Below are 26,804 nucleotides of genomic sequence, written 5' to 3' on the forward strand. Positions count from 1 at the left end.
TGAGATAAAAAGCCTGCTCAGAGGAGAGAGGACCACAGAGGGGATCCTGGTAGCAATGCTGGACTTCCTGGATCTAGCTGTACCTGAAGCAGCTGCTTCCCTTAGATTTCCCCGCACTCAGGCCACACATCACCCTTTTGTTATAATGCTAACTTGAGCTGGGTTTCTTCTTCTGCATCTGAGGGTCCTGTCGATTATACATTTCTCTCAGGGTCTTGCTGTCTGGAGTTTCCGGGTGGTGGGAAAAGGTGGCCTCAGCCGGGGGCTGGGAGGGGCTAGAGAGGCAGGCAGCTCGGGAACTGTATGCATAGGGTAGGCAGAGGGCCACAGCTCTAAAAGCTGCCAGATGTGGCAGCTGATTAAGTTACCCTGGTGCATGCTTCCTTCTGGGATCCCAGAGGGTTTGGCGAAACCTCGGAAAAGGTTGCAGCTCTTGATTGGGTCATGAGCACATCAGCGACCCAGGAAGGCCCACTTAGTTGACAGCCCCCCAGGACCGCATGGATTGGGGAAGGCATACTTCCCAAAAGGAAGAAATGAGGGGCAGGCAAACATGAAACAGAAGGAAGTTCCTTGCTCCCTTAGGTGTAAGGTCTACCTTCTAGGCCTCCTCCCTGTGCTGGGTGGGTTGACAGTGGGAATGCCCATCAGGAATGGCCACTTGTGGGGGGACCATTTCCCCAGCTACATCCTAGGGAACTAAGGTAGGGATAAAAGCCCAGGTATGAGGCAGAGTGATGACGGGAAATGGCATGATGGTGGCAGTGGCGACTGGGAAAGTCCCAGGGAGGGGGTGAATTGCTAGACAAGACTTGGGCTGAGAGTCTGGCCACCCCTTCCCTACATGGAGAGTCTTTCCTCACCTCCCACCTCTGGGCCAACATGCAATTCATTAAGGGAGCAAGCAGGTTTGCTGACGGGCCCTAGTGGATATGCAGAGTGGAGGAGTATCAGTGGGAGGGCAGAGGTAGTGAGTAGAAGTGTGGTCTATGTACCCATGAAAGGCACATGGACACAGATGTGTGAGTGACCAGGTATGGACCCATATTCTCTCTTTCTCTCTCCCTCTCTCTCACACACACACACGTGCACACACACACACACACACACACACACACTCCCTGCATATATATTGTACCTCTGAAAGGCATAAACCATTCAGAAAACTTAGCAGCTGAACAGCGGGCCTGAGAATCAGACACATCTCCCCTCTTCTCCCCACCCTGAGGAAATGGCCACAGGCTCCCAGGAGCCAGCTCAGCTGACAAGACTGAGTGACAGCAGTCACTTCACTGCACCCACCTCGGTGGCTCCGTCCTCCCCACTCCCGCCACATCTGCCCTGACTTACTCAGGGTGCTATAAGGAGACCTGTTCACTTCACCCACTCCACTCAGCCTGGCTGAGGCCTCGCCATCTGCCTGGGGCCCTGCAGGAGCTACCTCACCGCACTCTTCCTCCGTGTCTAATTTCTACCCTCTTCTGTTTGACTACCCCACTGCTGCCATCATGATTTATCTTCTAGATATTTTTAAAATAAAATGTCATTGTACAGAAAAAAACCGCGCAAAGCTGAAGTGATGTTTCTAAAGATAAATCTGAGAATTGCCTTGCAAGGTAGGTGTTACTGTCCTTATTCGACAGAGGAAACCTCCAGGACGTGAACCTGTCCGAGGCTCCCGCTCTTGTCGGGGGCAGGTCTTGGCAAGTAAAGGGACCAGGTCTCTTGGAGGCATGAAAATGGATGAGAATTTACTTCCACCAAATACATATCAGATACTAATTACACGACAGGCTGGACCGGGTGCTGGGACAGTGGCGAGTAAGACCAGTATAGCTCTCACCGGGGGAAGTGGGCACACTAGATTAACTGTGTAGATGAGGAATCATCACAGACTGGGTTAAGAGCGCTGAAGAAAAGGAATGCAGGGACTTCACTGGTGGTCCAGTGGTTGAGAATCCATCTTGCAATGCAGAGGATGCCGGTTTGATCCCTGGTCAGGGAACTAAGATCCCACATGCCGTGGGGCAGCTAAGCCTGCATGCCACAACTAGAGAGAAGCCCGCGCGCCGCAACAAAAGATCCCGTGTGCCGCAACTAAGACCCGATGCAGCCAATAAATAAATAAATGTTTAAAAAAAATAAAACTAATATACGTTATTTAAAAAACTTAAAAAGAAAAGGAATGCATTTTCCATGAGGGTATAACAACAGATCTGGACCCAGATTTGGAGGCGGGCAGGGATCCCCAGGGAAGTGGTACTTGAGCTGAAATCTGAACAAAGGTTGGGTGTGTTAGCCAGAGAGCAACCAGTGGGGAAGGGGGAGAGGGGAGAACAGGTGAAAGGCCTGGGGAGAGAAGGAGGTGGCACTTCTGAGGATCTAAAAGATGGCCAATGTGGTGGAGGGTGGGGCAGTTGGGAGGAGAAAGAGAGACTGGACAGGTGGGCAAGAGGCCAAACCATGAGACCATGGCAAGGCACCCGCAACTGACTCCAAGAGCATTAGGAAGTCACTGAAAGCTTACACTTACACAGCCACGTGTCCCTGTTCATGGAGCTCGCTCTGGATGGAGTAGGGGGCACACGTGTACCTAAAGAGATCAGTTAGAAGCTACCACACTCCTCCAAGCAAGAGACTGATGGAGGCTGGACTGGGGGATGGTGGGAGAGGTGGAGAGAAACAAAACTGGGAAGGTAAAGGCAACACAACTTCGTAATGAACTGGCCATGCCCAGGGGCCTGGGCAAGAGCAAGGCGTGTGCACCTGAATGGATGGTGGGAAGTCTGAGACCAGCGATCCAGGGACGGGTGGAGGCAGAGGGAGATCACAGCATGTTTTGGACAAATTGAATCCAAAATGCCCTTACAATATCCACATGGAGATATTTTGAAGGCCATTGGATAAATGGGGCTGGAGCCCAGAGGAATTTAGCTGGAGCCAGGAATTTAGGAGGGATCTGTGTAGAGGGGGCAATTGAAGTCATGAGTGTGGATGACACGGCCTGGGAGAGAGATGGGGAGGGTCTGGGATCTGCTGGGGGGACTCCCGGTGTGGAGGAGGCACCGACAGAGGGAAGACCCAGAGAGCGGGATGCCACGGAAGCAGCGGGAAGTGCTTCCCCTCTATTCAAGAAGGGAAGATGATCTTCAGGCTCAGGTGTTTCTGAGAGATGAGAACTGAGGAAAGCCCATTGGATTTCATCACATGGGACTGCTGGTGACCCTGGGGCTGTTTGGGTGGGAGCCACGTGTGAGGGGGTTGAGGAGTGAGAGGGAGGTGAGGAGGTGGAGACAGCAAGCCAGACCTCTCTTCTGGAGTTCAGCTCGGACCGGCCCCGAGCGCCATCTAGAGCACTTTAGCTCCACTCCATTGCTCTGGAGGGCCTTCCTTGCTCCCTTTCTCCTTCGTGCACTTACTGCCACCACCTTCCTGGCACCCTAGGAGGCAGGTACGGTCAATATCTCCATATTTCCGACAGGGAAACAGGCTTGGCAAGGCGGAGGCATTTGTCCAAGGTCACGCTGCTAGGAGTGGTTGGGTGGCTGATTGCAAAGCCCCAGCTGATGAGCCCACTCCTTCCTGCAGATGCCCGGGCCCCTGCCCCCGCCCTCACCAGGCCCAGGCCCACCCCAGCACCCACCTTGTCCCTGTGTTCCATCTCCAGGGAAATATCCGAGGGAGACGTCTTCTCGCTCTGCTCCCCATAGATCAGCGAGGTCAGGCTGCCGGCCAGGAAAGGTAGTGGGGAGGTGGAAAAGGAGAAAGTTCTTAGGTGCCTGCCTTGCTCCCTGGGCTGAGGGCTGTGGTCCCCTCCTGCCCAGTAGCAGACACGCCTCAACTTGTTTGCTGAGCACACAGCTCTGGGCACAGACAGGTGGCCAACGCATCCTGGGAGTCATGAGATCCAGAAAGGCTGAGATCTGAGAAAAAAGTGGCCTCGTGCCCAGAGGTGGCTGCTCTCCAAGTCACCTTAATGCAGGGAGGGCTAGAGCACGGGCACCTGCTGACGAGACACCTGTGCAGTTTGGGCACTGGTCAGAGCCGTGTCCTGGTCACGGCAGCACATCCCCCAATGAAGCAAGCAGCTCACTCCCGACGCCCAGCCTCTCCTCACCTGTCGTTGTGTATCAGCAGAGCCAGGCGTCCGTAGTCCCACGCAGCTTTCCGGAGGAAGGAGTAAACCAAGACGATGACCTATAGGTCAGGAAAAGCAATATGGAGCAAGAGAGCTCATGGATGCCTTCCCCTCGACTGACCCCTGAATTCCCACGGGGAAGACTGTCCCTGAGGCGCCCAGGGGCTCCCCCCTAGGTGGCCAGCTCTGTCAGGATAGGGGTCATGCCTTCTGCAGCTCTAGATTCCCAGTGCCCAGCAGCATCCTAGCACAGAGTGGATGCTCAGAGTGGTTGAATGAAGGCGCTGGTGGCATGTTTAGAACAATGGACAGAGCATTCGTTGAATAAATCATCAAGGGGACAGACGGGAGGCTCAAGGGCACTGGCCAGGGGGACCTTTGGACAAGGGTGCAAGGAAGAGAGTCAGGGATTCCACTGTTCCCGCAGCCTCCTCTTCTCCAAGCCCCACCCACCCTGGGCCTCCCTGGGCAGGACTGACATTCAGATAGTTCCCACCACTGTGGCTGGCATCCACGGACAGCTGGGGCCCCTTGTATCGCTTGTGAAAGCTGGACCATCCACCCTGGGTGAGACCTCTCTGTCTGCCCACTGCAGTGCCCAGAACTCACCACCCACAAGATAACGTTGAGGAACAGCACAGTGGGGATACCCCCAAAGGGCTGCCCCTGCAGGACGGTGCTCCGAGAGTGGAAGCAGTCGTCCGCTGAGAAGTTCCGGGACTTTTCCACCATATTCAGGTTGCCCGGCGAGACAGTCATCCTGGGAGGCTCCCTGGTGAACAGAGGGGTTTCCAAGTCAAACATGAGGCCCCCCTCCCCCCGCATTATGCAACACGCAGAAGCCTGCCGGGGAGCTGGGAGGGGTGCACTGAGCTTATAAATGGTCAAGGCAGGAGGCTCAGCCCTGAGATGGCATGCAGCCCTGTCCTGTAAGACAGGGGTCCCCAACCCTCTGGGGGGACGGGGTCACACAGCAGGAGGTGAGCAGCAGGTGAGTGAGCAAAGCTTCATTTGTATTTACAGCCGCTCCCCATCACTTGCATTACCACCTGAGCTCCGCCTCCTGTCAGATCAGGGATGGCATTAGATTCTCATAGGAACGGGAGCCCTATTGTGAACTGCAGATGCGAGGGATCTAGGTTGTGCGCTCCTTATGAGAATCTAATGCCTGAAGATCTGAGGTGGAGCTGAGGTGGTGACGCTAGCGCTGGGGAGCGGCTGCAAATGCAGATTATCTTTAGCAGAGAGGTTTGACTGCACAGAGACCATAATAAAGCAGTTGCTGGCAGACTCATATCAAAACCCTATCAGTGAGTGGCAAGTGACAATTAAGCTGCATCTTACAGAGCAGACTGGTCATAAGCAACACACTTCGGGTGTCACTGTCTCCCATCACCCCCAGATGGGACCATCTAGTTGCAGGAAAACAAGCTCAGGGATCCCACTGATTCTGCATTATGCTGAGTTGTATAATTATTTCATTATATATTACAATGTAATAATAACAGAAATAAAGTGCACAATAAATGTAATGTGCTTGAATCATCCCGAAACCATCCCCCACCCCCGCCCCCAGTCCATGGAAAAATTGTCTTTCCACGAAGCCGGTCCCTTGTGACAAATAGGTTGGGGACCGCTGCTGTAAGAAACCACTTCCTCAAACCCAGGACCAAGATGGCAGAATAGCCCAGATTCCCTGGGAGAGTGTTTATTTTGTACCACTTGCTCCTTTTGCTAAAAGAGTTGTAAAATGCATATCCAATGGGTCCTCCTACTTCTACCTTTGTGAAGCTTTTCTTGTATATAAATGAACAAGCCTCACAAAGGTCTCAGAGAGGAAAGATTCAGTTTAGAGGATGGAACCACTGCATCACGGGGCGCCCGCGCAGATAGGGCCACTGACGATCATCTTTAACATCTTACGATTCTCTGATCTAGTTTCCAAGAAAGGCAATAGCTCCCAAGACTAAGTAAGGAAAGGATGCAGAGTGCCTGACACACAGCAATGACTCCCTGTTTCACCTAGAACTTGAACCAGGGAGATCAACACCTGTTCAGGGTCGCGAGCCAATGCAGTGAGTCGGAGACTCAGATGCAGAGCTCATGGTCACGGGCATCCGTATTCTTCAGGCCTGGGTAAGAGCGGAAAGTACGAGCAAAAGCTGGATGTGACCAGCAGCTGCTTGGAGTTATCTGCAAGGTTGCTCTGATTTTAAAAGATCATTTGTTTTGGCTCCAGACTGCATCACACCCTAGAAATTCTTCACTCCCATTCAAGAAAAGTAGGCTTGTTCATTCGACAAGTATTTGGTGAGCGACTGCTTTGTGCTAGACTAATGCTGGTGGTATATCAGTGAACGAGACAAAAAAATCCCTCCCTCGTGGGATTCTAGGGGGGAGAAGCAGTGCAGGGGTCGGGGTGAGATTAGGATTGTAAAGAGGGTGACTGCGGAAGGCCTCACTGAGAGGATGACATCTGAGCGAAGACTTGAAGAGAGGGGAGCAGACCATACAGCCGTGGGGGAAGGACACTGCAGGCAGAGCAAAAGCCTGGGGGCGGTAGTAGCAGTGGTGCAAACTTGCCTGGAGCAGAGGAAAAGCTAATGGGCCGGTGTGGCTGGACAGGGGAGAGTGAAGGGCATGGGGGGTACCTGAGCAAAGGAGTGACATGAAGTGACTCATGTTTTAAAGGGGTCACTTTGACCCTGGCACTGAGAATAAGTGGGGGTGAGGGCAAGCAGAGAGGTCATTTGGGAGGACTCTGTGGCAACCCAGGCAAGAGACAGCGGTAGCCTGGACTGAGCTGAGAGCAGTGAGGTGGGCAGAAATGGTCAGATTCTGGAAGTATTTTGAAGGTGGAGCCAACCAGATTTGCTGATAGATTGAACGGGGAGCGTGAAAGAGAGGAGTCCAGGATGACTAAGGCTTGTGGACTGAGCAACTGGAGGTGCTGCCACTGGATGAAAAAGACAGGACGTGCTGGATGGGAAGTGCGGGACGGCGGGGGGACCGGGAGCTGGGTTGCGGACATGCCAGGCAGGCGGCTGGATATGTGTCTGCGGTTCAGAGGAGAGACTGGACACACAACACGGGAGTTGCCAGCATGGAGACAGATGACGGTTCGAGGCGTAGGACTGGATCACTGAAGGAGGAAGTGGAGAGTGAGGGTCAAGTTCTGAGCCTTGGGATGCTGCTCTAATATATACAAGTGGGTCAGATGAGGAGGAAGCAGAAAAAGAGACTGAGACGAGCAGGCAGTGAGGATGGAGGAACAGCAGGAAACGGTGCTGTCCTGGAAGCCAGGCAAAGAAAATGCTTCCCGGAGAAGGGAGGGACCAGTTGTGCTGATGCGGTCAAGTAACAGCAGAACTGAGGAGGAGCCATAGTTGAAGCAAGGCGGAGGTTATCGGTGGCCAGACTAGAAGAGTTGCAAGAGAGAATGACAGGAGAGGATTTGGAGCCAGGGGCATCAGAAACTCTTTCGAAGGGCATGGAGAGGCGGAAGTGGTTAGGAAGGGAGAAATAGCTGCACATGGTATGCTGATGGGAACGATCCAATAGAAAATAAAAATCTGGTGATGTAGGAGATGCAGAGTCACCAGAGCAAAGCGAGGATGTAGGAGGGGTTGGGAACTAGTGCCCAAGGAGAGAAGTTGGCCTCTGCTGAGAGCTGAGGGCGGAGGGCTGACCCACGGTAGCAGGAGTGCTGGTGGAGATTGTGGACATGCTTTCCTTACAGTTTCTATTTTCTCAGTAAAAGAGGGAACAAGGTCTCAGGTGAGTGTGTGATGCTGGTGGTAGGCAGATGTGGGCTGTTTGAGAACAGGAAAAAAGGTAGAACCAGAAACCCAGAGGAGTAAATGGGTTAGGGGAATGTAGCAGGACTGACGGGCAGCTCTAGAGGCCCACTGAGGTTCACGGTCTTGAATTTCCAACAAGAGCAGCCAGACTTACTGTGCATTTCCCTCAATTGTATTCATCTGTGTGCTTACAGGTGTGAAAGAGTCACACAGATAGTTTTAACCAGGCTAGAGGTTTTCCCAAGCAAGTACGAGAATGAAACAAGAGGATTGAAGGTGCAAGGGAGTAATTTTAAAGACTGGCCGTGGAATTTAAGGCACGTAAGGAGCGAAATGAAACATGAGAAGGGCGAGGAACAGTGAAAGCTGCTGGAGCTCCAGTGGGTAGAAGAATTTTTGAGTCCTAGAGGGTGTGAGTTGACAGACAGGAACTGGCTGTTGGAAAATGATCTGGGTGATGTTGAGATTCAGAAGGGATTGCAGTTATTGGTAGTGATAAGGTCTAGGGCATTTCCATGGAGTGAGAGGCTGAGTAGTGTCAAAGAACCGAGGGGCTAGACTGTTAGACGGTTCATCTCTGTGGATATGTGGATACTGAAATCAGCAAGAATGAAGACAGGAGCACCAGTGTCATGACACCGAGGCAGGAACTGAACTCTTCCAGGAAGGAGGGGTGTGACCCGGGTTGGGGGGAGTAGATGCTTACGACAAAGAGGGGGAGCAGGATGTCTAGGCTGACACCCGTTGGTACAAGACAGGGGCTTTTGCAGGGAGGAGGGAAGAATAGTCTGAAAGCTACAAAGAAGAGCAAGAAAGACATCTCTCCCGTCCCCAGGTCCATGGTGTTGGGAGAGAAACAGAAACCACTCCCTGAGAGGGTGGTAAGGGTCCTGGGGAGTCTTGGGTTTCAGTTCCCAGTGAAAAGGTGATGCTCTGAGGGGGTGTTTCTGGGCACTGTGGGCCCTGGCACTGAATCCCAGCTCCAACTCCTACTTGCCAAGCGACCTGGAGCAAGCTCTTTATCCATGCCTCATTTACTCATCTGTAAAATGGGGATGGTGCTACCAATTAGTACCCACTTCACAGTGCTGTTAAGAGGGATATGTGGATTAAGGTTTGTCAGTCATGGAGAAAAATGCCTGGAACACAGGAAGTATCACATAGATATTTGTAAAATGAAAAGTGGACACAGAGTTCCAGGGGACACAGTGGAATGGTTCTAGGTATTAGGGATGGTTGGGTGCTGGGGATGGAGAAGGGAATAAAGGTAAAGGGACTGGAGTACAGGAGACAAGAGGGGGCCCGGGAGTCTGGATTCCCTGTGCTAACTCACAAAAATAGGGGAAAAGGGCGTAATGAGATTAGTCCTGGAAAAAGGAAGGAGAACAACACCCGCCTCCGGATTAGCATCTAACGGGAGCAGGGAGCCTCTTGCCTATCTTCTTAGGTTTTCCTACTTTCTGCTCCCCTCTCTTTCTGCCTAGGTTGCCCACAGTTTAATTATCCCAGGTCACTGGTTTCCACGCATTTACACTAACATGTTTAGCCAAATGTAAAATTATAATAGTTTACATTGAACACAGTATATTTTAACAGTAAGCCATCTGCCAGAGAGTCAGAGTAGCAGCGATGGCATTCCTGGGGTCTCTTGGCAGATGGAGCAGGCATCTCAGCCATCCCAGGCTCTGGGTCAGCTGTGGCAGGAAGCTACGGTTCTGCTGGTGGCCACTCAGGGAAGCCCTTGTTGAGGAAGCAGGTGGAAAAAGGAGGAAGGTGCATCTGGTAAGTCTGCAGGCCTCGGGAGAGACTTTTCCTCCCTGAGTCACTTCTCCAGCGAGAGTCCCAGTCCCGCCTGGAGGCCCCACTCAGCTACAGGGCTGCTGCAGAAGAACAAATGCAGTGGAGAGTCCACGAGACTTAGGAACCCAGGCTGTCTTTGCTGGCCGCATCATCCCTCAGGGCCCCTTTCCTCATCTTTAAGCTTGGAATGCTCTTCCTTTATCATGTGTGTGTTTTGCCAATAGTCTTTTGCAGTCTTTTGCTTATCTTTTCATTTTCTTCGTGGTGTCTTTTGAAGCCAAAGTTATAACCGAAGTTATAAATTTTGACAAAGTCCAATTTATCAAATTTTCTTTTATGGACCATGTTTTTGGTATTGTTATCTAAGAAGTCTTTGCCTAACCCAAAGTCTTAAAGATTTTCTTCAATGTTTCTAAAAACCTTATAGTTTTAGCTCTTACAGTAAAGCTTATGATCCATTTTGAGTTAATTTTTGCATATGGTGTGAGGTAAGGGTCTAAGTTCATCTCTGGGCACGTGGCTATCCAGTTGCCCAGCACCTTAAAATGAGGGGAACGATTCATAAGGCCCTCTTTTCAAGGCTGTCTGGGGACTGGCACCAGGCCGAGGGTGTGAGCTGCTGCACAACCACAAGGACTTGGGACCGTTGCTATTATTTGGTTAACACTATGCATGATGAGGGCAGGGGAGGGGGTCCTGGACTTGGGACCGTTGCTATTATTTGGTTAACACTATGCATGATGAGGGCAGGGGAGGGGGTCCTGGACTTGGGACTGTTGCTATTATTTGGTTAACACTATGCATGATGAGGGCAGGGGAGGGGGTCCTGGACTTGGGACTGTTGCTATTATTCGGTTAACACTATGCATGATGAGGGCAGGGGAGGGGGTCCTGGACTTGGGACTGTTGCTATTATTTGGTTAACACTATGCATGATGAGGGCAGGGGAGGGGGTCCTGGGCTGTGAAGAGCTCTGGCTTCCATCCGACTCCAAGAAGGTTTGAGTTCTGGATGCTGCTCTTTTCACTCATCAACTCCCACTCCCTCATTCTCTCTTATTCCAAAAGAACCACCCTGTCCTTTCTGACCTTTCACAAAGAAGAGCTGCACACTTACTATGAGCCAGGCATCATGTCAGGATCTAGGGGCCTGGCAGACATGGTTCCCACCTGCATGAGGCTCCCAGACTCATTGGGGAGACACGCAAGCACACAAGGCACATGCTTCTGCACTCCAGCACACTCCCATAGCCCAGGGGCCATGGGGAGGGCCCACCATCAAGCAGTCACAGAAACCTTCTGTGGGAATGTGACCTCCAAGCTGAGACATGAGGTGTCAGAATCAGCACAGTGCAGAGGGGAAGCATGGGCAGAGGGAACCGTATTGGCAAAGACCCAGAAGGGAGACAGAGCATGGAGGTTTGGGAAAGTGAAAATGAATACTCGTAGCTCTAGTATAGGATGGATTGCTGGTTTGTTCTTTCATTTGTTCATTCATTCATTCAATAAGAATCCATTGAGTGTCTACTCTTGCCAGGCCCTGTGTAGACCCTGGAAGTACAAACATGAGGTCCTCTTTAAGGAGTTCACAGCCTTTGGGATCTGGGGAGGGGAATGTTGTTGAGAGGCCTGGCCCAGGCTGCCATTCTGCCCAGGAGGACTCCAGCTACAAGGTCCCAGCCTCTAAGCTTGGAGTCGGGTGGAATCCAGCCAGCAAGGTTGTGTCAGGTGCAGGCTTTCAGCTCACCTGGCTGCCCAGCCTGAAGGGGTGGTGAGGAAGGAAACGAGAGAAGAGAGCCTCACCCCCACCTCACCACCCTCCTCAGGTTTCTCAGCAGCAAACAAAGCAGTAATGAGGAAGGCTGTTGCGTTGCCATGGAAACACAGAGCAGCACCCAGCCTTTTCTCCTCACCCCTAAACCATGCCTGGACCTTCCTTCTCCCTTCTTTCCGGAAGGAGAGCTTTCTGGAGGTGGAACTAGCTCTTGTGTGTGAAGAAGAGGACAGAAAGCTTTCTGGAGACCAGAGTATCAGCCCTGGAAATAATAAAACTTGAAATTTGGAGGGTACTAAAGGCACACAGAGCAGGGACACCAACCTGCCTGGTGCAGGGGGCATAAAGGAACTACTCTCTTTGGGCATGAATTTCACAGCAGAGCACAGGGAGGCTGTTCGGAGCATCAGGGAAAAGTAGGCTCTCTGGATCCAGAGTGTCTGAGCTTAAGTCCCAGATCCACCCTTGCTAGCTGTGTGACCATGGACAGTGGCTTCACCTCTCTGAGCCTCAGTTTCCAAATCTGGAAAGTGGGGATAACGACAGTACTGCCTCTCAGGGTTATTGTGAAGGTGAAGTAAGATAATTCACATATAGCCCTTCACATGGTGCTTGGAAATATATGCGTTCAAAATTAGCCAGCACTGTCATCATCGTCATTAGCTTCTTTGTGAGATGGCAGTGAGGGGCCCAGACTGGACCATTCCTAGCATCCTTCCCCCTACTCTGCTCTGGAACAGGCAAAAGGAGAGATGCAGAGTATGGGAAGGGCCTTACGATATCCTCAAACTGCAGCCTGTGGTTGGCGCTGCTTCTGCTCTTCCTGTATATGAAAAGCAAACGCCAGCCTTGCTTTTTGGGCCAAGGAAGGGGGATGGTGTTAAGGCTGATTGGTGAGTCAGGATTCTCAGGTCCCCTCAGTTGCATTGCATATCTTATCTGATAGGGAAGTGTGAGGCCTTCCTCCCCTCCCATTTCTGCCCCGTCAGTCTCCTGCGGCACAAGCTGGAGGCTCAGCAGCCCTAGGCCTGGCCAAAGTTTTCCTCAGAAACTGGGCAAAGGCTTCAGAAAGAACTGGCTTTGTCCTTATTACTCCTCTGGTCCATTGTTCACTTCCAGGCTTCCAGACCTGGCCTGGCTTCAGCCACTGCCGTCCTAACTAGACAGGCCAGCACTTTGCTCCCCACTTTCCCTTCCAGGTGAGCTGGCCATCTCAAGGCCAAGTCCAAATCCCAGAGTTTAGGTGGTCCAGGAAGCCCTAGAAGGGGCCAATCTTATTAACCCCTAACACTTTATTGAGCATTTATTATAGGAAAACATTTCCTATTGAAGTACTAGCTCATTTAATCCTCAGCAAGTACCCTAGGGTACTAGAATCTCCCCTAGATGAAAAAGAAAATTAAGGCTCACAGAGGTTAAATAACTTGCCCAAAGTCACAGTGCTGGTAAGTGGCAGAGCTGGGCCTTGAACCTGGGCAGTTCATAACCCTCTGCTCTGATACCTCCTAGACCCTCTGGGCCTCTACTGGGCTGGCAGTGCTGGGCAGGAGTCAGAGGGAGGGGATGACCTCGCTCAAGCCCTAGTCCAGGGATAGAACCTTTCCCAGCCTCTCAGGGTGGTGCAGTGGAAGGTACTGTGGGCTGAGGGATCCCAGGAGAGCTGGGCTCTAGGCCACCTGTGTGACCTTGGGCAGGTGCCTTCCCTTCTCTGGGCTGGGGTTTTCATAGGAGGCTTCCGAGGTCCAGGCTGGAGCCAGGATTCCAGATGTCCCAGAGACACAGCCTACAGCCACACGGCCTATACTCCTGGAACTGGCCAGAGCCAACTCTGCTCCACCATCCCCATGAGCTCTCAGGAACTGGTCCATAGGGCCCGCATTTTGATTTGGAGAAGCAAATCACTGTAGTCACAAGCCACGTCCTAGGAGAAGAAGCTGTGGGCGGGAAGTCACCCTGATCCCCCCCCAAGACTCCCCCCACCCCAGAATACACAAAGCTATAGCACCTGCCCTGCACCCCCTGCCATCTGGCCTTCTCAGTCTCTTCAATAATTCATCACCTCTTGTTAACAACAAGAAAGATTACTTCCCATGGTTCTGGACCTTAAAAAAATAGTGTTCCTGGCCATGGGCACCCCTCCCATCTCCCTTTCCTCTCTGGGTCTTTCCTTAAATCTCCTTTGCATGCCCTCTGCTCTCAGATCTGCTCCCACCCCGACCCTTTCCAGGACAAAAGCTCAGGGGCTCAGGTTCACTCTCACCACTAGGGGGCAGTGACTTTGAGGACAGGGAGGAGGGGAAGCGGGTGTAACCGCCGTGAGGGTTCTGGTTGATGTCTGTCCCTACCCGCCATGCAAGCTGGCCATGACTCTTCCCCAAGTGTCAGTAAGCCCTTCCTTGCTCTAAACTCCTCTTGGGTCTCCTCATATCTTCACAGGATGGTTTGCCCAACTTTACACATGAAGAAACTGGGTCACCAGCAGGCTAAGAGATCTGCCTAAGGCTGGGAAAAGTGGTAGATTTGGGATCAGAACTTGGGTTTTCTGGTTCCCCCTTCAGCACTCTTGGGCTTGGACCAGTGATCCTCAGCCTGCGGTGGGGGACACTGGAATTAGCTGCAAGGTGTTTAGTAGATCCAGATACTCACGCCCCACTCCAGACTTTAGGAATGAGAATCTCCAGTCAATTCTGATATACAGCCAAGAAAGAGAAACACCAGCTTAAGATTTCTAGGGTTATTTGCATCTAGATAAGGAGTTCTTGAAGATCCAAAAGGTTTTCTGACACCCCCTAAATAAGCAGGGAGGAAGAGGAGATTTGGGGATAAAGGATGGAAGCTCAGTGCCCCTTAAATCGTGCCACTGTGGAGCAGCTCATGAGACTGGTCCTTATATTCCTCTCTCCGGAGAGCTCCCCTCCCCTTCCCAGCTCATTTTGAGTCTGCGGAAAGTTGGCTGGAAATCTAGAGAGGCTCACACCACCTCTTCACTTGAATCCCCAAACTCTTGCATTTCTCCCTATGTCAGAGATCAATGGCCTGGCCACTTCTTCACGGCGCACCATGCCTGCCCTCTGTCCTGTCCCCATATCTATCAGGGCTGCTCCTCCTGCCCTGACTGAGCTTGAGCCACTTCTTCCTGGCCTTGGCTGGAGGCTTGGTCTCAGCAGCCTCACAGCCCCTGGGTCCAGCTCAAAGCCTTCCTCCAGTGAGCAGCCCAGTCTGTACCTTGTCCCCACCCTCTTTTCACAGCCGGCCTTTGCTACCACCACCTGGCATACTTCTCCTGGTTTTCATGCACAAGAGTGGCCAGTTCCCTGACAAATCTGTGGGCTTCTTGATGGCAGGACCTATGTCATTGTGGCTCCCCCACGATGACCAACATTTATAGGCCTCAATGAAATAGAAGGGTCTTTATCCAGGGCCACATTTGGGGCAGGAAATAAAATGTGGGTGATTTGCATATGCTTGCATAGTGTGCAGAGAGCGCCTGAGTCATTCATTTTCGCCTCTCCACAGCACGTCGTTGGTTAACAAGTCTTGCGCCTCATGTCACAGCATAGAGGAAAGGGAACGTACGATTTGGGGTCAGGAGATCGGGTGTGGATCTGGCTCTATTATTTGCTAACTGTTACTTAACCTCTTGCTGCTCAGTTTTCTCTTTTATAAAATGGACATAATTATGTCCATCCTGCCTATACCAGGGTGTTATGAAGATTGCTTAAAGGAGATAATAAGTGGAGACATTTTTATAAACTATAAGTACCCCCAATATTGGTGGCTACCTCTGCTATCCTCTTCCTAGGATTGAGGACAGCCCTAAATGATCCCCTCAACCACCCCTGTGGCCAGCCCCGGCACGGGGTGGACGGGTTGGTGTCCCATTTTGCCATCACTCCAGCTAAAATCAGAAAGGCGCTCAGCACCACGGACAGCACCACGCAGAGCAACTCATTTCCGCTGCTGCTTCTCTCTGCCAGGGCTCTGTGGGCAGTGCTTGCTGATACCCCTGGCCCAATAATAGGAAGGCCAGGTAACAGCTATTGAATGAGTTCTATGTGCCAGGCACTGTGCCAAGTCTCTTAATGCATCACCTGGGTTAACAAACCTATCAGGTTGCCTGTCGGATACGGCCGATGGCCTTCGGCGTCCATCCCCACCTCTTTCTAGCGTGCCTTCCTCTATTGCAGAAGCTGGAAAGCTGAAAACTACATTTACAACACCCCTTTGCAGCTGGGGCTCTGAATACAGGTCAGGTTCAGTCGATTAGATGCACTGGAGATAGATTTATAAGGAAGAAGTGGGGCGGAGGCCATCTTCCTGCTGCTCCGGCTGTGCTCAGCTGACAAGCAATGTTGAGGAGGGGAAGGAGTTGTCTGCAGCAGATCAATGCCCAGTCTTTGGCTCCCGGGGAAGGGAGGGTGAGAAGAAACTGTGGTGCGGGCTGCAGAGGCTCCCCGGTCCTGGCTTGCAGGTGAGAGGATGTGAATCCATGGCTCCAGTACTCCCATCCTGGCTGTGGCTGAGGAGCAGTTTGTCTAGTGGGTCAGTTCTGCTCTATTTTAAAGACTCAGGTTCTAACCCTTCTGGTGATTTTATGAGCATGTAATTCTCTGGTTTAAACTCTGTTTGCTTTAAGTTCTTAAAGTGGTTTTTGCTTCCTGTACTAACAACAGGTAGGTACTATTATTATCCCATCTTGGGCACAGAGAATCTCAGGCACAGAGAGGTTAAGTGACTAGCCTAGTTCAGGCAGCCAGTGAGCAGTGGGACCTGAGCCCAGGACATCCACCTCCCCAGCCCCCTCCTAATCATTTTGCTATGCGCCACCCCCAAGGCAGAGAACACCAGCAAACATCCCAGCAAACAGGAATAAAGCCCCCAGGCTAAATACAGAAGCTAAACGGAGAAAAGAAAAACATGACAGAGAATTCTGGAAACGAACTCCAGGCCCAAGTGGACACAGCTCATGACAAATCCTCAGAAGAAGGAGGCCTGGAAGGAGAGGACACAGATGTTTGTGAAGGGCAGGCATGGTACTGGTGCCTTCGTATGGTTATCCCACTGACCATCACTCACACCTCACAAGCAAGCTAAGAGGTAGCAGCCTAAAAGGTAGGTATCGTCAGTATCCCCATTTTACAGGTAGAGAAACTGAGGCTCAAAGAGGTCAAGTAATGGGCCTAAAGCTACACAGCTGGAGAGAGATAGAGGCAGGATTGGAATCTAAGGGTCTGGTTCTACTACATCATGTGACCTCTGAAGGCACAACCGGGGAGAGAGCTGCTTTGCCCATTCCAGGAGGGCTGTATTCCTGGAGTACAGGAAGACAGGCCCCCCCTTCAGATCTGTACTACATCCAAGGGACTCTCCAGTAACAGGGAGGAAAGGCTGCGGTGGGCAGAGGGAGCTGCAGCACAGCCAGGGGAGATGGTAGCCATCTGGTCCCTGGCTGGAGGCTGAGTGCGCCGGCTTCCCCCTCACCCGTCTTACCTCTGGGACCTCCATAGCCGGTCCCTCTTCTTGCTGGGAAGGTTCCTTCCCTTGCCCTCCAGACCCTGCACCCCAACCCAGGGCTCGTGCCTTTTTGCCTATGGCCCCCAAGTTGGTGAGCAGCCATGATCATGTCCAAATGGGGCTGGGGACGGGGGCGGGGCAGTGGTGGGGATGTCTTCGATACCAGCCCCTGGGAGCTGGGCAGTGACAGGGGGACACTGGGAGATGGAGGGGCAACTGCCTACTTGTGCCAAAAAGACAACGTAGGAAGTAAAAACAGCAGGATATAATGATGTTAAACTAGATGATTTCCATTCTAAACGAAAGGCGGGGGATGGGGGAGAATAAAAAAACCAAAATAATACCTGTAGAAAAAAAGACCAGTTATCTCTGGGTGGTGAGACTATGTTCTTTCACTGGTCTTTAAAAAATTTTTCTGAATTTGAAAAACTATTGAATATGAGCACGAATTATTATTTATAATTAGAAAAAATCATATTTTAAAAGGCAGGCTTGATATTTCTAAGCCTACATACAATCAGCTTCCCCTCATCCTTCGGCATCAAATCCTTCTTCTTCCCCACTCAAGTGCCCTCATTTTGACCAGCTACCACTCAAGTTTGTCACGGGGGTTGAGGGGGTAGTGCGGGGTGCAGGGGCCTGGCCCTCGGGGTGATATGTGGTCCAGGGGTTCCTGTGCAGGCTGCCTGCTCAGAAGGAAGATTCAAGGCCTGAATCTGAGGCCACCTCCTCCTCCCTCCAACCGCAGGGCCGGGCTTGGCCCGGTGCAGGAAGGTCAAGGCTTGACCTTGCACCACGTGGGCAAAGGTAGCCGCCAAGCCCCTGGGGGTCAGCCTGGAAGCCGAGGCAGATCAGTAGCTCCTCTGGCAGCTGTGGTGCTGACCGCAGCGTGAAGACCCAGGTGCAGTGATCAGGGAGGGGGCTCCGTGGCTCCCCAGCACAGTTCTCACCTGGGCAAGCGGGGGCCAGCCTGCCCTGCCGCCCTGCTCAGACCCTCCCTTCCTCCCCACCCCACCCCAATCAATCAGTGGAAGATGGGGACCACTGAGGCCCTTACAGCCCCCTTGGCGGGTGGTCTGAACCTAGGTTCCCATGGGGAAGGGAACAAAAGAGAAACAGGAGCCTCCTGGGCTGGGCCTGACCTCTGGACTGTCTCTGAGGTGCCTGGCAGGCTCTGGTGCACACTCCCTTCCAGGTTATGAAATGTGTTTACAACCATCATCCCACCTGGCCCCCAACAGCCCTGTGGGGGCAGGAGTGATGACTGTCCCCATCTTACCAATGAGGATGCTGAGGCCCAGAGAGGGTGAGGAGCCTGCCCAGGGTCACACAGCCAGCAGTGGTAAAGCAGATGGAGGTGGGGGTCTGAAGCCAACGCCTGAGCTTTTCCATAGCTCACTGCTCCTTCTGACATCTGAGCTCTAGACTCCTGGCCTGCTCCAGGGGGAGGCCCCCTTGGCCCCAGGGACTCCTCCAGTCTTAACTCCCCCATCTCCCTCTAAGAAGCCTCAGTTCCAGCAGATGGGTAGACCCCTGTCCCTCAAAGGCCTTGGCTTTCTCTGCTCCCTCCATTCTTCCGCTTTGCGGAAAGGCCTCGTGAGCCTCCCCACAACAGGATGCTCCCCTGTCGAGCCAGCTCAGCTCCGCTTCCTCCGGGCACCCTGGGTCTCAGCACTTTCATCCTCCCCTCGACTCTTAGAGCCCTCACTTATCCTCTCCTGAGTTCTCTAAGGGTAGTAGGTGCTAAAGAGAATGAGATGTGTCTCTCGCTTCATCAACCTCATTCTAGAAGGGACGTGACATAGGCCTTGCTTGGCTAAGAGGCAATTATAACATATAGTGTGTAAAAAGGGCTGCCACAGGGGCAGGACTCATGGTGAGGGGAGCTGAGCCCAATCTGGAGGGTCTAGGGACCCTTCCAGGATCAGGGGAGCCTAAGTTGTCCTGCAGGTCATGATGGAATCTGCTGGAAGGGCTCCCTGTAGCTCTCCTTAACTTGGCCAACAAGGCCTGCCTATGGCTCTAGCTTTGTCTCACCCAACTCTCCCCTCATTTCCATCCCCTGGCCCCTCTGTCTGTCCCTCAATGCCTGCAGCATGCCACCTTCCCTCTTGCCACAGGGCCTTTGCATATGCTCGTCCTCCTACCTGGAATGTTCCCCTTCCCGTGAGTTAACTCATTCTCCCACTAGTTAGTCTCAGCTCAATTTTTGCTTCCTTAGGGAAGAACTCCAGACCAGGTCAAGCCCACACATTCCATCCTGAGAAACAGACATAGGTGGCATTTAGATGTGGGTCCCTAGGGAGAGCTAGATTCCTTGGGTCCAAATCCTGCCTCTGCTATTTACTAGCTTCATGTCTTTTGGTGAGTGTCTTAACCTCCCAGGCCTCAGTCTCCTTATTTGTAAAATGAGAATGTTAATAGTATCTACCTTACTGGGTGGATGTGAGGAGTATATGAACCAATTCACAAGAAACACTCAGAACAGTGCCTAGCACATAGCCATGGCTCAATACAGTGAAGTATTATTTCCTTGTGAGTACCTAGTACCTCTGATTTTATTTATGGGATGACACAGCAAATGGCTGACTTCCCCAGTGGATGGAAAGCTCCTTGATGACACAGCCCAGGGCTGTATTTGCTCATTATTTTCTCTGCTGTGCTGGGTAGAGCATAGTGCTTTACAAATAGTTGTTGAAGAAAGGGACGATTGGCAGTGGGGCTAGGGCGGGTCTCATTTGGCCCCCGGATCTCAAACTCAAGAGTGTTTTGGCTGGAGAGGCTCTTACAAATCCTCTAACCTAAGCCCCTCCTTCCCCAGATGAGCGAAGGTTGCTGCTGGCTAACATTTCCCTGGCTTCCAGTCTGACGGGGCTCCTGCCCAACTCCCTCTCCCCCTGCGCTCTGCTCATTCAGTGGATTGAGGGCATGGTGAACTCTTGGACTGAGGCATCCATTTCTGTCGATTTAGGGAAAAAAAAAGTGGCACGTCATCTCATATCTGAGGGTTGTGGAAAAAAACACATGCCCACCACAGCCTTGCGAAGCTGCAGGCTTCCATTCAACCTGAGTTATTGCCGTAATTCCCGTCTCCGTGGTAACAAGTCCAGATTAAGCCTTCAGCCAGCGGAGACTGGGCAAAAGACTTGTCGGCAGCAAGACCCCGTCCCCCAGCCTAAGATGCCAGCAGTGTTGTTCTCTCTTCAGCCTCTTCCCTGATGGATTCCTCTGCAGGAGTCCTGAGCGGACTGAGAGAGGAGGGCAGGGGAGATGCAGCCACAGCAGAGGCCCCAATCCATCCCAGAGTCAGCCCCAGTTAGAGCCGGGATGAGGGCGCCTGCAGCAGGAGCAAATAGGCAGGATGCTACTGGGTGCTGTCCTACCCCAGCTCTGTCTGCTGCCAGATGGGCTCTGGTGGATGCTGCCACACGCTGAGGGAGACAGAGAGACCCAAGGCTCTGCAGCCGGGAGGCTGAGCCCTAGTCCACGCAGACCAACCAGCTGTTGGTGATTCGCTGGTGTGCAGACAGAGCCAGCCTTAACTGAACACCTGCTCTGTGCCCGGCACTGGACTAGGAAGCGGGGAGGAAAGATATATAGCGGACGGATCTGCCCTCAGTGAGCTCACAGTCAGGCGAGAGCACACAGTCAGAACGAAGAGGAACAGGTGCTCTGGACAGTGAAGAAAGCAAGAGGCAGATGCCGCCTCCCGTGCGCCTGCCTGAGTCTGGATTCTCTCCAGGAGGAGACTCAAGAAACTCTTGACAGTGGTTGTCTCCTGGGAGAGGAATACCGCCTGGGGGGTGGAGGCCGAGGCAGGGAGAGGAAGGCTTTCTTTTCATGACATTCTCATTGTAATTTTTGGATTTTGTACTAAGTTCACATCTAACCAAACCAAACCAAAAAGAAGCAAAACGAAGATGAAAAGCACCACGTGACACGTACTACAATATGGTGTGGCAACTTTGTGCTGGGCTTGGGGAGGAGGAACCGGCAGCTCTGACATCAAGGGACTCAAAGTTCTCATCTGCAAGGGGTGTGTGTGTGTATCTGTGTGGGTCTGTCTCTGTACCTGTGTGTTTGGGATGTGTGTACTTACTGGGTTGAATAGTGTCCCTCCAAAGTTCATGTCCACCTGGAACCACAGAATATGACCTTATTTATGTAACTGTATATGGTGATGGATGTTAACTGGATGTTAACTGGACTTATCGTGGTGATCATTTTGCAATATAAGCAAATATCCAATCATTATGTAGTATATCTGAAGCTCATATAATGTTATCAATTATACCTCAACAACTGGGACTTCCCTTGTGGCTCAGTGGTTAAGAATCTGCCTGCCGACGCAGGGGACACGGGTTCGAGCCCTGGTCCGAGAAGATCCCACATGCCGCGGAGCAACTAAGCCCATGCGCCACAACTACTGAGCCTGTGCTCTAGAGCCCGCGAGCCACAACTACTGAGCCTGCGTGCTGCAAGTACTGAAGCCCACGCACCTAGAGCCCGTGCTCTGCAACAAGAGAAGCCACCGTAACAAGAAGCCTGCGCACTGCAACGAAGAGTAGCCCCCGCTCATCACAACTAGAGAAAGCCCGCGCGCAGCAACGAAGACCCAACACAGCCAAAAATAAACAAATAAAATAAATAAATTTATTTTTAAAAACAATTATACCTCAACTAAAGAAAAAGAATGCACCCTTACTTAAAAGTAGGATCTCTGCAGAGATAGTTAGTTAAAATGAAGCCATACTAGATTAGGGTGGGCCCTAAATTCAATGACTGGTGTCTTTACAATAAGGCTACACGGAGACACACAGAGAAGAAAACCATGTGAAGACAGAGGAAGAGACAAGCAAAGGAACACCCAGGGTTGTCAGCAACCACCAGAAGCTGGAAGAGGCACAGAAGGATTCTTCCCTAGAGCCTGCAGAGGGAGCGTGGCCCTTCCAACAGCTCGATTTTGGACTTACAGCCTCCAGAACTATGAGAGAACAGATGTCTGTTAAGTCACCCTGTTTATGGCAATTTGTTACAGCGGCCCTAGGAAATGAATACAATAGGTCTGTGCATCTGTGTTTGTGTATTTTGAGGTGTGTGTATCAATGGGTTTTGAATGTGTGTGTATCTGTGTATGTTTTGGGGTGTATTTGGATGTGCTTGGGAAAGTGCTTATGACTATAATTTGAATTTTGGGTGCTTGTGTGCGTTTTGGGGTGCATGCGTGTTTATGTGTTCATATATGTGTAGCTGAGTTATGTGTGTGCATTTATGTATGTGTGTATGTGTGTTTTGGTGTGTTTGCGAGCATATGTGTATACAGCCAACGATCTATCTCCAGGGTCTCGCTCAGCCCTAACATTCCAGAAGTCTGCCCTGGGGCCCCTGCTGTAGAGGTTGGCCTCCAGAGGATGCAGGCCAGTGGTTGTGGAGAGGGACCAGCATCAAGGCTAGGTTGGCGCATCACCCCATCTGGTCTAGAGCCACCTGGGAAAGGGGAGGTCCGTGGGGAGAGTGTCCTCCAGTGCACCTGTCCTGTCGGCATAAGGGTTTCAAGGTCAGGATGTGGGTCTAGCAGGAGCCATACGCTGGGGGCCCAGCCTGACAGCCTTCTTGGAAGCCTTCCGCAGAACAGAGGCCCCTGAGAGAGAGACCCCCTCCCGTGACTCTGAGTTACTTTGAAACATTAGAGCAGTGGTTCTCAAACTCTGGTACATCAGCATCACCTGGAGGGCTTGTTACACCACAGATGGTTGGGCCCCACCCCAGAGTGTCTGATGCACTAGGTCTGGGGTGGAGCCTGAGAATTTGCATCCCGAATAAATTCTTGGGTGATGCCCACACTGCTGGACCTGGGACCTCGTTTTGAGAATCACTGCGTTAGACCACACAACAGGGGATGGGGTTCCTCTTCCCCCTTCCGTAGGCCTTGCAGCAGGCTTCCAGCTCTTTTAGCACAGGCCCTGGAAAAGTCAGGGCTGGCAGGCTCAATCCTATTCTCACAGTCTGTCTCTCACAGTTACCCACCTGTCACACAGGAAATCATTTATTCAGCAAAATAATGGGCTCTGTTCCCTGCACTCAAGGCACTTACAGTCTAGGCACAAGATTCTGGTGGGTACACAGACCCCCAAAGAAACCACAACACGTCTGCATAAGTGGACTCAGGAGGCCTGCCGAAGGGGTGCTGGGAGCATTGAGGAGGAGCCCTTGACTGAGCCTGGGGCAATCCGGAAAGGCTGCCTGGGGGAGGTTTCAGCCAAGGCAGCTCTTAAGGGAAGAACAGCAGTAGCCATATTAATTGAAGGCTTACTGCCAGGCACTGTGCTAAGACTTTGCAAGCATGAGCTCTTTCAATCCTCACAACAATCCCAAGATGGGAACTACTGTCACTGAAGGGAGATCTGGGCCCGATCTGCAGCCTCATTCGCAACCTGGAGCATCTATGGGGACCCTGACCTGAAGAGGAGCTGTGGTGTGGAGGCCAGGGCAGGACATTCCAGGAGGAGACCACATGTGCATCCCCACAGAGACGGAGGTGGGCTCAGACTGTGTCCAGGCTTTCCCGCTGGAAAAGCACCACCCCTCCCTCGGGGCAGCAGACTAGGGAGGGACACCCCGCTGGCTGCCTTGCTGCCTTGGGCAGGAGCTGGAGAGAGGCAGAGGGAGAGTGCTCTCTCTGAGTGCAGCTGCTCCAGCGAAGGGTGGGAGCCAGATGGCAGAGGCTGCAGGTCTGCCTCACATGGCTTCACTTGGCCAGGGCCAAAGCGGGGACACAGGGGCCTGAGACTCCCAGTGCTGCAGGGGTGCGGCCCGCTACGTGCAGACTTGTTTGTGATGAAGTTTAGCCCTGAAGACAGGCTGAGGGGTGACTGGCTGGCACAACCTCCATGACTTAGCGTGGCCCCCAGGCAGTCTGTGTGTGGCTCTAGGGGTCCCTGACCTCCTCAACTAGAGCACAAGCCCCCAGGCCAGGGGCCAGCCTCCTTACAACCTTGCTCCTGCCCCTTGGGTGAGGGGTAAGGAAAGCCACTCTGAGCCATGCTAAATGAGTACTCAAATAGTGACCTGAATCCAGAGGATGGAGCCAGAGGAAGTGAGCTCCAGCCGCAGCAAGAGGTATTCTAGTTAGAAACCAGGAAGCACTGGCCTAGGATGTTCAAGAGAGAAGAGAGACCTTCTTCTGGGGAAGAAGAGGGACCTAACCTTGTGTCTTTGACAGTCTGCCTGTCTGGGAAAAATATGGTGGGGAGTTCTCTCTCCCCTTCCTTCACTAGCTTCTCCATCAAATCTTACCTACATTTTAGTTCCTTCTCTCCTTTCCTGCTGACCTCCCATTTCTGCCTTCTTTGTCTGAGTAGGCAAAGGCTCTCTCAGCTTGTCTCAGTGTTGCTGGGGGCCTTTGAGCCTGGGCACACTCAACTCAGCCAATGTTCACTCAGCCCTATATCTGCTGGGCTCTGCCTGTCAGGTGGGAGATCAGACAGTTAAACCAATGCCCACACCCAAGGCAGAGTAAGGGCCACGCAACAAGAAAGGTACAAGCCAAGGTGATGGGGCTGAGAGACCACAGCCTCAGGGGCCAGGGAAGGCTTCAGAGAAAGGCAGGTGGGATTTCTAGGCTGGCAGAAACCAGTGGGGGCAGGGGCAGTTCAAGCAGAGGGGACAAATGAGTGGAGAAAGGAAGCATAGCATGGAATATTCCAGAAATAGCAGGTAGACTGGCTTGGCTGCAGAAGTGGGGTGAGAAGAACCTTGTAAGATAACAGGCAGGTTGGGGACCATGAGGTCCTGAATTTCAGGCTGAATGATTTGCACTTAATTGTGCAGGCAGTAGGGAGCTATTGAAGGTTTTGGAGGAAGAGCATGACATTATCTGGGCTGAGATTGGAAGGGATTCTAGATTTTGCTCCTCTGCTAGGAGCTCCTGAAAGGCACCTGGCCCTGATTCTGAGTCCACAGACTTCTCAGGGGTTCCCAAGGGGAGCAGACAACTGGTGTCTCAAATGTCACCTTTTTGGTGAGGCCTATCCTGATGACCTTATTTAATAACTCAATTTCCCCGGCACTCCCCATCCCCTTTTCCTTCTTTGTTTTCCCATCACATTCATTGCCTTCTAACATACTTCCTCCATGGTTTATGCTGTTTACTGTCTGCCCCACCCTCATTAGAATGAAGGCCTCTTGAGGGCAGGGTCCATGTCTGTTTTACTTGCTGCTGAATGTTCCAGTGCCTAGCATAGTGCCTGGAATCCCAACAAATCCATTCATGTGCGGAATGCATCAAGAGAAAAATACCACCCTGCATGCACCAGCACAGTCTGGTTTGTTTCCTCCCTGTCACTTCGCTCCTGGCTTCCTAAGCTTGGCAGTGCCTGAATGGAAAAATCTCTGAGAAAATCAGACAGAATTCTGCTTCTTCCCTGCTGCGCCTCTCACCCTTGCCAGGAGTCTGAGAAGATTTGGACTGTTCCTTCTTCCTTATGCTGCCCAAAACGCCACCACTTCCCTTCATCTTGGAGTGGGGGCCAGTCGAGGAAAATTTCAGTTAAGGGAAGCAAGAAGCCTGCAGGACTGAGGCAACCCCACTCGGTAGCCTGGAAGAACAACTCTGACGGACTCATCAGAATAACTGCACATTAACGAGCTTCCACCACTGCATGCACTATACAGGGGCTCTAGGCATTTTGTTCCATTCTGACCTCCCAACAACCCTATGGAGTGGGTATTATCCTCCCATGTTACAGATGGAAAAATAGAGGCTCAGAGACACTAATCGATAAGGCCAAGTTCTTCCCACCAGATGAGAAGCCCCGTTTTGAACATGGATCTATCCTCCTCCAAGCCAGTGCTTGCTCCTCCATGGCACACGGCCTCCCTTCTGCCAGAGAAGCAGCTGAGATGCGCGGAGCGGAGCTTGCTGAGTTCTCTGTCTAAGGTGCCACATCATGGGTGGTCTCTGCTGGCCTCGGGCTTCCCACCTGAGCTATGGGAGCTGAAGCTTTGGCCACGTCCCAATGATGAACGAGGATAATGATGTCACATCTGCCACCTGGCCTGAGCTCATCAGAGTGTGAACACTACCTGTTCTGGCCTGTGGCCAGGCGTCCTCTCCTCACTCCGGTGTGCACCATGAGAGCTGGAGTCCAAAAGAGGGCTCCCTGCCTTTGCGGCCCCAGCAGATGCAGGGAAACCAAACCTACCCCTGTGTACAGATCTAGCGCCCAACAGATCTAGCTCCCCACCAGTGGGGAGGCCAAAGAGCTTGGATCAAAACCCCAGCTGTGGGTTCCCAGCCGAGGAACGCAGTTAACCTACCTTGAGGGTAGAAACTCTCTCTCTCAGCAAACATTCAGCACAGTCACTAAATAGGCAATGGGGAGCCATGGATGATTTTAGAGCAGGGGAGTGAGATGACTGCACGGTGGTTTAGGGAGGTGAATCAGGCAGCAAAGCATGGTTGGGGGAGAACAGGCTTTCGTAATGATCCGAGCTAACGTGTTAAGCACTCACTTACTGAGTGCTAGAGTTGTTTCAAGTGCTTTACAGATATCAACTTTTCTCTTCATAGTAACCCTAGGGTACGTTGTTATTCCCATTTTACAGATGAGAAGACTGATGTGTAGAGAAATGACAAGGCTAGTAGGTGGTGGAGCTGGGAGCTGAACTCACCTGGCTCCCAAGCCTGCCTTCTTTACCATTATTTGATGCTGCCTCTCGCAGTGATCTGGATTGGGGGAACAAGGGTCCAGCATGGTCTGGGCAGTGGGCAGGGCCAA

The 26,804-nt window shown here is 52.1% G+C and overlaps 1 protein-coding gene across 1 annotated transcript in view; it reads right to left on the reverse strand.

Moving 5' to 3' along the window:
- The window catches only part of TMEM63C (transmembrane protein 63C), a 70,013-nt gene that overhangs the window by 29,055 nt on the left and 14,154 nt on the right, over positions 1–26,804 (reverse strand). The window contains exons 3-5 of the mRNA XM_068559932.1: positions 4,748–4,910; positions 4,118–4,197; positions 3,644–3,725 (exon numbers count right to left, since the gene is read on the reverse strand). Of these exons, the coding sequence (XP_068416033.1) occupies positions 3,644–3,725; positions 4,118–4,197; positions 4,748–4,897 (312 nt within the window). The 5' untranslated portion in view covers positions 4,898–4,910. The remainder of the gene's footprint in view (positions 1–3,643; positions 3,726–4,117; positions 4,198–4,747; positions 4,911–26,804) is intronic.

Source organism: Eschrichtius robustus, chromosome 1, assembly GCF_028021215.1.
Source record: "Eschrichtius robustus isolate mEscRob2 chromosome 1, mEscRob2.pri, whole genome shotgun sequence".
NCBI lineage: Eukaryota > Metazoa > Chordata > Mammalia > Artiodactyla > Eschrichtiidae > Eschrichtius > Eschrichtius robustus.